The sequence below is a fragment of the Prinia subflava genome, chromosome 4, assembly GCF_021018805.1.
Source record: "Prinia subflava isolate CZ2003 ecotype Zambia chromosome 4, Cam_Psub_1.2, whole genome shotgun sequence".
Lineage (NCBI taxonomy): Eukaryota > Metazoa > Chordata > Aves > Passeriformes > Cisticolidae > Prinia > Prinia subflava.
Window position 1 is genome coordinate 44,272,060 of NC_086250.1, and position 13,066 is coordinate 44,285,125.

The 13,066-nt window shown below is 36.1% G+C and overlaps 1 protein-coding gene across 4 annotated transcripts in view; it reads right to left on the reverse strand.

The window, feature by feature from the left end:
* The window catches only part of TMEM117 (transmembrane protein 117), a 188,558-nt gene that overhangs the window by 60,422 nt on the left and 115,070 nt on the right, over window positions 1–13,066 (reverse strand). For all 4 annotated transcript variants that reach the window (XM_063396600.1, XM_063396599.1, XM_063396598.1 and 1 more), the window contains exon 5: window positions 9,526–9,623. In XM_063396600.1, coding sequence (XP_063252670.1) covers window positions 9,526–9,623 — 98 coding nt within the window. The remainder of the gene's footprint in view (window positions 1–9,525; window positions 9,624–13,066) is intronic.

Below are 13,066 nucleotides of genomic sequence, written 5' to 3' on the forward strand. Positions count from 1 at the left end.
AGAAGAAGATCTGCCCGGCTGAGCAGTTCCACCAGCTCCCCCTCAGAGGGCACTGCTGGCCTCCAAGCTCAGGTGCCCCGGCAACCGTGCTTCACAACTGAGCTGAATCACTGGGGAGTGCCTGTGCCTCTGAGGCAAGGAGCGTCCTTTGAAGGACGACTCGCCGCGGAAGGACGCGGCCCCCCGAAGACCTGCAGCGGCTGACCAGAGGGGGTCAGTGGCCTTCGAAGGACACCGCCAGGCCGCGTCAACTTGTAGTGCTGCATCCAACTCTGGGACCCCAAAAGAAGGACATGGAGCTGTTAGGGGGAGTCCAAAGGAAGAACACAGAAGTGATCAGAGAGGTGGAGGACTTCTCCTATGAAGAAGACAGGTTGAAAGAGGTTGGGTTGTTTGAAACAGGGAAGAGAAGGCTCCAGGGAGCCTTCTAGAACCTAAAGGGGGCTAAAAGAGAGATGGAAGGGTTTTTTCACAAGAGCATGTAGTGACAGGACACCAGGAAGAGTGGCTTTGAACTGAAAGAGGGCAGGTTCAGATTACATATAGGGAAGAAATTCTTTCCTGTAAGACTGATGAGGCACTGGACCAGGTTGTCCAGAGCAGTTGTGGATGCCCCATCCCTGGAAGTGTTCAAGGCCAGTTTGAATGGGGATTTGAGAAACCTAGTGAACTGAAAGGCATCGGCAGACGGGTTGGAAAGAGAGGACCTTTAAATTCCCTTCCAACCTATGGCATTCTATGATTCTACAAGAACAATGAGTCAGAAATTAAGCTAAGTATATCAGCAAATTCTAAGGCACAAATTTAAACATGCCATTAGGGAGTAATACAATTAAAAAAAAAATACTGCAGCATTCCAGGAAGGCAAATAATTTCATTAATCTAATCATCACATTTATTTTACAAAACTCTATTGATTTTTGGAATTCAGCCATGAGAAAATCAATGAACTCTGGCTGTTAGCATGAGCTGCTGAAACACTCACTTTCTGATCTCCACTGAACTTTGTGGGCTTTCAGAGTTCACATCTTGAACAAAACACCTGCTGACACTGCAACTTCTCCATGCACCAGGTCTTTGGTGTGATAGATTCTTTACATCTTTCCCAAAGAAATGAATTTCAGTTGAACTGACCATGTTTTGGGGTATGATTTTGCCAGGCTTCTGCACACTGAAGCAAGGATGCAAGACTGATTTTCTACACTGATAGTCTGAAATATTTTCTTCTGTTGTAAGAGTAACAGTCCACAATGTGCATGCTGATGCAATTACAATACTTCGAACTTCTGTCTTGGGATGGCTATCTAAATTATCTAGCTATATTCTTACTTTTATATTACATACTTATTTATCTTTTAGCATAAATATTTTATATATTTATATTATATATTTATTTTTCTCTTTTTTTTCTGCCTATATGATCACATAATGCATATTATATGACTGCTACACTCATCCTGATTTTGGAGTGGACCTAGAATGAGACCTAGGCCTGCTGTAAATGGTAAAGATAGAACAAAATTTTTCTAATAACAAAAAAAGGAAGAAAGGTAAAGCACTCAAGCAGAAAGAGGGCAATGATATAACAACAACCACATCACTGACTCTGCTCTTCTGGAAAATCTTCCAGTGCCTGAGTAGGGAAAGACGTGTCCTCTGCTCAGCAAGAATTCTGAAGAAAGTGGAGAGAATGTGCTAAAAAAGGACTTTCTCCAACTGTGGTTGAACCAAGAACTGCAACTGCCCATTCAGAGAAAGTAACTTCTGGGAATTTCCCAAGGAAAAATTTTATCTAAGAATTAGAGCTTCTTAGGTTTTGGCATAGAATGTGATTTTGTGAAAGTACTGTCATTTGGCAGTACTGTTATTACTGAAACATTGGAGACACTCCACTTTAAGAAGTTTTATTAAAGCTTTACATTGGACAAAATATTTTTAGTAATTGTTCATGATATACCTCTTTTCTCAGTAATAAAGATAGAATAAAATGTTCTTTTAGAAAGAGGTGAACATGGACTGCCATATCCATCCAATTACAAAGGCTATACTTAGGAATCTAGCAATTATGTAGGAATAAAACCAGGCATTTTTTCTAACAGGCAATCAACTACTGAATTCTAAGTATCTACCAAATATAACTCAAAAAACTTAAACAGGCTGAGGAACTGAAAAGATATGGTATAAAATTCATATGTACTACAGTGGTTCAGAGAATTTATATCCAAGTTAAAGGTGAAATTTATGCTGTGGGCCAAGTCCAATTCCCATTGTAGCCAATGGATGATGCTTTTCTCTCTTCAGTAAGAGAAGAAAGAAATCTCTTTCAGCCAGATTGGTCTGTGAATATTTTTTTAAAACCCCAGGACATGAAATGTTTCCACTCTAGAATTCACCAGGAGAATGGTGTAAGTGCAGGGGTGTTAGGAGCTCCCTTCCTTCCCTCTGTTGCGCTGTCAAATCTGTGATTGTGTGCATGGATGTAGATGAGCACATATGTTCCACTTCATATGAGAGGAAAGCTGCCACACTGTACTCACACTCCTCCTCTGCCAACCCTTCTCTTATTCGTGCAAATACCAATAAGAAGCAACACATGTTTTTGTTTGATTTGTAGGAGTCTCCATCAGAAAAAAAACATGATGAGGCCACTTAATGTAACTTGAATGAAAAAAATAAAAAACTTAATCTTCAAGCTAAAGTGATCTCACATTTTTTGTTTGTTGCCTTGGTTTTAAAGTTTTGGGTTTTTTTGAATCTCGGAGCTCAGAGCTCCCTAAATTTAATTATATCTTCATCAAATGCTTTGCCTTGAGAAGAAAAGTGAGATGAAGAGTAATTTGTTTCACTATTCTTCTGTCATGACTAGGGTGTGAGAAAATGCATGACATAGCTTTCCCAAATAGAGACCGGCACAGGCAAGCTACAGATTTCTTCCTTGATAGCTGAGACAGATGGGAGACTTCCACCTGCATGCCCTCCCATATGCATACCTTCTCCCTGCTCATACATAAATGATGCCATGCAAAGCATCCACCCCTCATGCTGTGCATTAGTAGCTACGCAGATCACGCTCCATGTGGCCACATGGGAGGCCTGGGGAGTGATTGCAGTCCCTGAGATGCTCCCAGAAGAGCCAGGGAAAGGTTAAAACAGACCACAATGTTAGATCAGCAAATGGAATGTCAGAAGCCACCCTCCCCACAGCTGACCTAGGGCCCCAGATCATCCTTACCCTTTCCCTCTTGCTGCTGCAAACACTGCAGCATTTGGGGCTCTTGCTGTGCTGGAGGAAGGGAGGAAGGGAAGGAGAAGGGCAGACATGTTCTGCTAGAGACTGAGTAACATTTCCAGCTGAAAGCAGTTCCTGCTGAGGAGAGCAGATTCCTGGGAGAACCCTGAACTGCTGACGCAATAGATTTCATGCACTGAGGAGTGGGGGCATCTGAGAACAAGGTCCAAAAATGTATCTGACTCATGTGGTTGCCAAGCTTCAACCATTCTGATGAGTTTTGACCACCTTTACTCTTCTATACTAGAACTGTAAAAGCACTTTGTTATTCAAGTGGAAAAGTTTTCTTCGAGACATGAACCAGAGAATTTGTACAGGACCAAGTTGAACAAAAAGTTTCCTGCAAATATTTTTGATAATACAATATTTTCATATTTATTTGATGTTTTCAAATATTCAAAATAATAAATAAGACTAAAAATAGGCAGAAACCTTAAACAACTCTCATTTACATGAAATAAAATTCAGCACTCTGTATCACAATTAATTATTTTCAATTTTTTTCATGGTTAAAAATTGTAATTTCACAGCATAACTTACTAATAATACCTAGAAATTAAAGAAATGCTCTCAAAAATATTTTAATCATTTTTTGAAAAATTATAATCATACGTCTTGACGGCCAGACTAAATGTAACAATTACCATTCATGGACAGTTTTATACTGACACAATATATTTAACAATGCCAGAGCAGATTAGTAGTCAGATCACTCAATATAAATCATCTGTGGAGGACCTTAGTGAATATTTTGTATTGAGACAAAAAGGAAATCATAAGGAACTTATGTATTGTCTTGCTTATACAAACTGATATTATTCACTTGAGTTATAGTATAAGATTTACTGTGAGCAATAATATTGGGAAATATTGGTATCTTCTTGTATACTATTTATGCTATTTACCAAGAAATCTGCCTTGCCTTTTAAATGATTCCAGGTTTCTGTTCAGTAGCCAGTCCTTATCCCAAGATAAATTACTTAAATATGAAAGAATAAATAGATACATTTTAAAAACCTCCAAACCAGGGAGGGAATACTGTATTTGTATCTAAATGCACATATATTATAGATACAATTATTTCATTGTTTCACGTAGTTTTATTTGTGGGAATATATCCCAAAAACTTTTACTCAAACTTAAGGAAAGGTTTGTTTTGTTTCAGTTAGTACACAACTTAAACTGACCAAGCTATAATGTGTAGTTTGTTTTTCTCAATGCAATTTTTTCTCAATTTTTTCTTCTATAGTGAGAAGAATGAATGATTTTAGAAGCCATCTTCTGAACATTCATATATGTGAAAAGAAGATAATGTTCCAGTATAAACTTATCATCTTGATTGTGAAAACATAGAATATGGAAATATATAATTTTGCAAACCAAATGTTCAAATAGATGTATAATAGAAAATCTCTCATAGAAACTGCTTTTATTTCTTTATAGGACATGTGGCTATCTAGCTCATAAGGAAGCTTTCTCTGCTTCCAGGGTACAAAATATTGTCCAGTTAAGAATACTAACCTAAGCTATGTTTCACACATGAATTAGAACTCTGTAGCAATTCTGCACAATTACTTTGAATAAAAGCTTCTAAATCTATATTACTAGGTTGATTTGCTAAATTAAAATACTCTGATTCCTGACACATATTTCTGGGCATGTGTAGTTGTATTTTTTATTAAAGAAAGCCAATGGGAGCTTATGGAAATACATACTAATAGCAGAATGTTTAGTTTGCAAAGTCAAACAGCAAACATAGAGAATCAAGAATCTACAGTTATCTGTATTACTCTATTCCTTTTCCATGCTGGTATCTGTTTTGCATTATTTTAGACAAGAATCCTGTGTCAAAGGACAATTGTCTTTATTGTACCAATAAAGACTGATCATTGTGTACACATGAATGTCTAGCCTGGGACACAACAGAAACGGATTCCAGCCTGGAACTTGCATATTCAAAGGTTCAGCTTGTATATATTGCTCTGTTACCCTGCCTGCAATCAAGATTTAGCTGCACAATCCACTGTTATCTCTACAATCCCCCGTTTTGATAATCTAATTTTGAATATCAATTTTCTGTTACCTGGTTACACAGACCTCAGCAACTCTTTTCCTCTGTTCCTGTAGACTGGTTTCTTTTCGACTGTGCTCTGTTTTTTCCCTATGGCTAAAAGTTCACATTCTTTATGCCTTGCTTATTATAAACCTTCCATACTCTGCTAGGAAAAATTTGAGGACAATTAATATTGGAGAAGTTTGTCAAAACACAGTAATCAGGTCTTGCCTCTATTGAGCAAACTGCACACAGCCCAGAGATGTCCTTATGATTTTATTCCAACTGCTGTGCTCAGTTCTCCACAGGATATGGCAGGACACTGCAGAAGACACTGTAAGGAGGAGACAGTGATTTCAGGCACAAAGTAGGCACAGGTAACCCCAGGCCTGGGTGTCAGAGAGCTGTATGTTAAACTGGTGATGACTGAACAGCCTGAGCACATACTGGGGCACTGGTGTGGGCTGCCTCTAACATCACCTGCCTGTACTGCTGGGGAGAGCTCGCTCCTCTGCAGATGTGTGGGGGACACCTTTATCAAATGTTTGCAGGGAAATAAAAAAATATTTGCAAAATAGTCAGTCTTCTCAAATTCTACTTCTGCCCCTGCTTCATGTGATACCCAACATCAAAATTAAGTACAGTTCTATATTGTCTTATTTATTTATCTTACCACTAGCTACAGCTGTTGACTTGTCATCAGTCTTGTCCAAGATATTTATTTAACTTTATTCAACAAAATTATTTCCTTTTGTTTCTTTCAAATGCCAGTCCTCTTGTGTCCTGTATAATTTTTCTCTCCTAAATCAGCCAAGTTATCAACAAAAAAAATCAGCCTGTTTCAAGTCATGTTTATAATTTTGCAATACTGATGGTGATGGCAGAGCACTGGAGATAGTGGTCTGTAAAGAGACTCATCTGACTGCAGGTGGTGCAGATATTTAAACTCCTTCTGTGCATCTTTCTTTTGTGACCAACAAACCTGTTTGCACATTTTAGTAATTCCATCAGGGTTCAAGATTCTTCATTGCTACCTAGAAGTCCTCTTGACAACACACTTTCTTAAACACATGAGAAAGTGTATTTGCATTGTATCACTTAGCAGTATAACAGTGTTACACAAAGCTGACTCAAAATTACCAAAATGGAGACCTTTTCATGAAAAAAAAGACAGCCTCTGACATCAAAAAAAGTTGAAGGTACTTCAAAGTACTGCTAAGTGATGGACTACACAACAGCAAACAGCAACTGATCATTCTTTAGCTAGACGAGCTGTTTGTGGGAGAATTATATTGTGAAGAAATTCAGAAGTCAGCCAGAATCCTCAGGAGCAACACCCAAGCAGTTGCAGACAATGTTTCCAGAGAATGATTTAAAACAGGAAATGATAAGATAAATCAAAACCTTTGTGAATTAGTTGCATTGGAGAGCTGAAAAATTTCTGGATGAGAAACAAAGCAGCCACATAATTAACTATCATAAATAAGTGGATGGTGCCTTCACCAGCTTTACCATCCGTCCACCTTTGGTACATCTACAGAAATCTTCTAATTTTGCAATGTAAACCCAAAAATAAAAAAAAGACATTAGCAGAAAAACAAGTCTAGTTTGTATCTAAGTTTTTAATTTCATCAACCGCTTTAGACTGCATATCACATATCTATACTAGGAATAACTAAAATACAGTGCATAGTATTGCACTAGCTCTACTTAACAGGTGTGCTACTAGAAAGTGTCCTGCATAAATGGATTTTGACCAACCAGTATCTGTGTAGGGCACACTGTTGAGGATACTTTATTTAGGACATTTCAGAAATGAGACTGTATAGATCACATTGTTTAAGCAACAATAAAGTAAATACAAATACCCCATGTTACCATGCATTATCACTCCTTTATTTTTCCTACCTAGTGGAGAAAAAAAATCTACTTTCACTGATGTCTACCTTGCACTATATAAATAATGTCTACAGAATACAGACTGTCATCCAGGGCCATTTTATTTCATTAGCCATTTCATAGCCATTAAGCTAAAAATCAAAGCATTTATGTCACCCTTTAGGTTTGGAGCATACCCTTTAGTAAGAGACTCTTGCATGAAAACCCATTTTTTTAGTCATCTCTATACTGAACTTTTGGTAGGATTTGTTAGTGTGAATATTATTTAAAACAGAATACTGATTTTTGACATTTTAGAGTGGAAAAAAATTGCTTGCAACAATATTTAAGTAATTTTAATTCTGTTTTATTTGTCTCCCCAATATAAATATAAATTTAAAACTGCCATGTCACCTTGCTTTTAATCCTTTTTCCCATTTTTCCAGTTTTTTAATGTAATTAAGTTTTTTCTTAAATCTTAGCTAATCTCCTTTTTAGTCTTTCAGACAAAGCTATTCTTCAGACAAGGGTGAAAAAAATCAATGATGTTTTAGAGTGAGCTTCTTGCTCAGATGACACTGTAATCATTGGTAGACCTCTTGGCAACTGTCTGGGAATTTTTTTGATACATGTGCTTTCCCTTTTTGCCTATCCCTGCACGCTGAGACAGAATCTTCCCCTGCACATCCTGCAATGATGACAAGGAGCTTGAATCCCCCTGCCTCCATCCATAACTCAAGTATTCAGTCACATTATTTTTTCACCTAGTTTTCTCAGAGCACTCTTTCGTGCATTCTTCAAATTATTAACCTAATCTTTAAATTCCATCACATCACTAATATTTATGATGTATATAAATAATGAATACTACTTCAAACATTAAATAACGTAACTCCTTGGCCTAATCAATGTAGCAGAAAATTATTATTTTATTCATAACTGTCAATGTACATTGCTGAGATGATTTCTAAATGTTAACACACTTAATCTTACTACTTTTCTTAATTGCATTCAGTAAAGAACTTTGTCAACAGCCTTGGGAAAGTCCAAATAAATTAGATCAAGTATTTCTCCCTCATCCATTACTTTGATGACATGTGCAAAGAGTTCTAAGAGATCAGAGAAGGTTTTCTTTTAGCAAAGATTCCCCGACTTCCTTAAGCAGAAATTAATCTTGAGCTTTTCTCATAATTCCATTATTGATATATAATGATATATAATATATAATATATAATAAAATAATATATTCAATCCATTTAGCTAAAGCTGAACTCACACTTACAGGCCAGTAGGATAATACTAGTTTGCTGGAAAAAAAAAAAAGGCAGAAAAAGCAAAACAATATCCAAATTTTAATATTCAATTATTCAATAGGCAATTAAGTGCTAATAACCTTGCATCAGCTCAACCCCTTCAGTTCATTATAAGCTTTGTGTGTAGATAATCAGCCCTCTGATTCTGCTTTCTTTTCAAATTTCTCTTATTATTTCCTTTATTGCCTTAATATAATAGCTCATTTTTACTCCTTTAAAGTGCAAGGTACTTCATTGCATTTTCTGTAGGAGACTCCATACAAATAAATCTTTCAATTCTTTGTAAGAGTTCTTTTGAAATCTGTTCTTTTATAAACAGCAGGTCTGATGATATTTTCATGAGTTTTTCCGGTTCTGATATAATTGACAAAATCTTTGCTGTTTCTTAAATCTTCAGCTATAAGGTCTTCAGACCGTTTCTTAGAATATATATTCTCCACCTTCCGTTTTTCCTGTCAGAATTTGTGTTCTTTTCCAATAGTTACATTTGTCTGGAATTTATCTGGAAGAGGCTACATTTGAGGTGAGGTAAACTCTTAACTCTCACAACTTTTTGCATTGATTTTTAATATTTTTCTTAATCATCTGAGACTGATGTGACATTTTAAATTCTATTCATGTGGTAATTCAAGGAATTGCTAAAATTAATTTTGTGGCCCCAAAATCAAAGTTCAAATATCTACTTTATTAGAAGAAATTACAGTGGGACACCCAAATATTATCACACGTAGCAAAAATTTTGCAACTCAATTATAAAGTGCCAAAATAGAACAAAAGAAACCGTATAATTCAACTTAAAAATTATATTTCTACACCAACTGTTTTGGTTAGGAATTCCTCACCCATGTACCATTTTGCAATGTTTAATTTTTTTGTTAGACCAGATTTACCTTTTTTTTTCAATCATATCTCTTTCTGCCTCAGATGGTCATAGAAGGTATGTTTCTCAATGTCCTATAAAAGGTTTGTTTACAGTAATTTGATTTTCCTACCAGAATAAAATGATCCTAATGTTTCCTTTCTTCCAGAAAGCTCTGGCAGACTTTCCCCAGTCTGGGTAGGGTTTGTCCTGGAGCATCATATCTGTGACCTATAGGGAAAGAAGAGATAGCAGATAGTTACACTGGTGCTACATAAGGCAATACTAGCAAGGACTTTGGGAACATTTTTATTTTGTGTGGCACACCTACATCAGTTCTGAAAATGATAACAGACAGTAGAGCAATAGTATGTCCAGTGTTATTTGCAATCAAGATAATGAATATTTGCTACGTATTCTGCCTCTAGAAGTGCATGCAACTCCTTGAGAAACAATGAAGCCTGTAGAGATCCTGTAGATTATCTTCTTAAAGATTAGAAGGTAAGAGGAACCAGTCTAAAAGTTACAGCAGCCTACAGGATGGGAGTTACATTCCTCGTGTTTGTGAAGCTTTCTGGCCCAGTCTGGGAGAGAGGAACCACTTCCCTGAGAGCAGCATCAGCGGAATTTCCGCTCTTGAAATCAGAACTGCAGCTAGGGAGTGGAAGCCTGTGAATTAAGCACTATTTAACATTTACAATGTCCTCTCAGTTCCTACTATCAGTATAAAAAGCACACTTGGGACTGGCAACACAAAAAAAACCAAAACGTAAAACTTGCAAAAAATTTTAAAAGTATGAAATATTTATACTCGTTTTCATAATTCCTATCAAAAGAGACCATCTGTTTCTCTGTCCAGAGACTCACATGTATGCAGTACTTCTGGGTGGTACATGAAAGTATTACAAATTACTTTCAGCTCAGTGAGGGAGGTGAATACCCCTCAGGCACCTGCTTCTTTGGGAAGCTGTGTTTTCATATCCATTTACTTCAAATTAACTGTACAAAAAAGCACCAAAAGTTACATCACAATAAACTCATAAATTCTGTTATGCAAAAGACCAAGAGTGGAAAACCTACCTGTTTGTAAAGATTTAAGAAATAATTTTGATCAAAATGAAAATAAACCTTAAGGTTTCAGAAGGAAATAACTTCAAACTGAAGACAAAATTTCACAGATGTTTTAAAATCCAGTTTATCTTCCAGAGTGTAAGCTATCAATTTCAATCAATGTCACTGAGTGTTTATCAAAAAAACCCATGGCCTATGAATAAATTAAACATGGATTCAACTGCTGAATTTTGGCTTCAAGTCCATTTGGGGTTAAAAGTGCTCAGTGTATTAGCCTGGGCTGGGTCCAAAGGATAATGACTATGTTAAATAAATAGAAATGTGCATTCTAGAATTTTGTTAACCTATTAAACCTAACCTTAACAAAGAACAGATATCTTAAAGATACCACCTTAAATAACTGTTTTATGTGGGTAAATCTTTTCTCTGATCAGCAAGCTATAATACTTTTTTATAAGGTTCCAATTATGTAAATAAATATTTCAATAAATATTTAATGCTGAACAAGTCCTCTGTAAAGATTTAATTCACTACTTTAAAACACATTTTTTTGCTCTTAGGAAGAGTCTACATAGTAACAAAAATTTGCAAAGAAGAACAGATATTTCAAGAGGCTTTCTTCAAGTTTCAAAATAGTTTCTCCAGATGCTTTCTGGGAATTTATTATATTTGGGAGAAGGATGCATTTTGCAGCTCTATGACCAATTACTAGAGGAGCATGTTTCATAAGAATGACATTAGAGATGGAGATATTTTCTGAGGAAAATGGCAAGATGAGGCAAGAAATATTCTTTCAGATATCAAATAGTTGGTCTTTCATCTCCCAGCTTTGGCGTTTATTGAAAGTCTTATCACCAGATCAATGTCAGGTCAGTGGCAGCTAAATTGGCTGAAGCAGAGACAGTCATTAAAAGGATGCATTCCATAAGGAGAAATCCAATTACCTTTTGCATTAGAGAAATCAAATTCATTTTCTGATTTGGTCAAGGACAGTCACTGCAGAAAACAGCTCACAGGAGAAAAACACTGAACACTCATACAGCAGACAAGTTTTAGATATATATCTAATACCCACTGTTTTTAAAAGAAGAAAAAGGTATGATTTTTAATTTAATTTGCAGAACTTCATGTAAGGAAATGTGTGTGTTTTTCTTTATTCATATTTCACAATGTAATTGCTGGACAGCATACATTTATCTCTGCTTTACTGGACTATGTTTGCAAACATTGCTGATACATGGGAATAGAAAAAATTGAACACTTTAATAAATGTCTGCCTGCATCTTACATAATCAAGATAAAATAGGGAAAGCCACTTACAGTGTAATCAAGTAATGTATTTTTTTCTTGAATTAGGAGAAGCAATATACTTTAATCAATAATTACACTGCTTCAGTTCAAATGGAATGGCCCCTACATACAGGCGGTGTATACATTTTCACTTTATTTAGTGCCTCATGAGAGAAACACTGTATTAAACTGCAAAAGAAAAGCTGTATCACACACACTGCCTGACTTTATAAGTTACACCAATGTCACAAAACCCTCAATTTCTATTGATTAGTATGTCTTTTAAATATTACAAAATCTTAATTTTCATTTTGCCCTATAAAATATGTCTTTATCAACTATTCATATTACTCACTTTATATTAATTGAGGCAAACTCATAATTGTTTAAAAAAGATTTATTGCTGTCATTAATAACAAAATGTTATGATTCCCATTTTTCTGTTACAGAAAAATAAAATTGTTCCTATTGATATGGTCCTTTTGATGTTTGATACAATTTTCAAACCACAGAAAGGCTTGGGCTGGAAGGGACCTTACAGATCCTCTGGTCCCAACCCCACCCTGCCATAGGCAGGGCCACCTTGCACTAGACCAGATTGTTCAGAGCCCCATCCACCCTGGCCTGCAATAGATACTACTATACAATGTGTAATACAATAATTTAAAAAACTGTTATATCACACAGAAGAAAGAATCTGGGATTCAAAGCCATTCAGAGCAAGTAACTTACTCAGACAAGTGCAGAAAGCAAAATCATAAAAAACTCAAAAAAAAAAAAAAACCAACAAAAGAGTAAGATACCTAAGATACCCGAGATGTGTCAAGTGGAGCAGTAAGACACCTTAAGGATCATTTTTTTCCTTCCATGCAGTTACTCTTTGAGCCTACTGTTCAGGATACTCTGCACATTACATCTCTCCATAGACACTCATGTCAAATGATGCTATGTTGTACCTCAGAGGGTCCTTCCCAGCAGAGGCAACCTCTGCACTGGGACTGTCAGGTAAGGCAAAGTATCTCTTCTAAGTTAACAGCAAGTGAAATTTCCCTTAAAAATAATAACTAAAAAAAAATAAAGCGGAAAATGACCTCATACTTTGCTCATGCCTACAAAGTATCACCCAAATTCTTCACTAGCAGGAACTATGCTATCATCTTCAGAGCACAAAGAGATAACCCACAGAAAACTGATGCAGCACAGGCTGCTGGCCAAGCTGTTTTCATCTGACAAATCGCATTTTAGAAATGTAGAAATATAAAAGTACATCAGTTGGTTTAATAGTAGCACTTCTTCATATAAGCAGCTGCAGA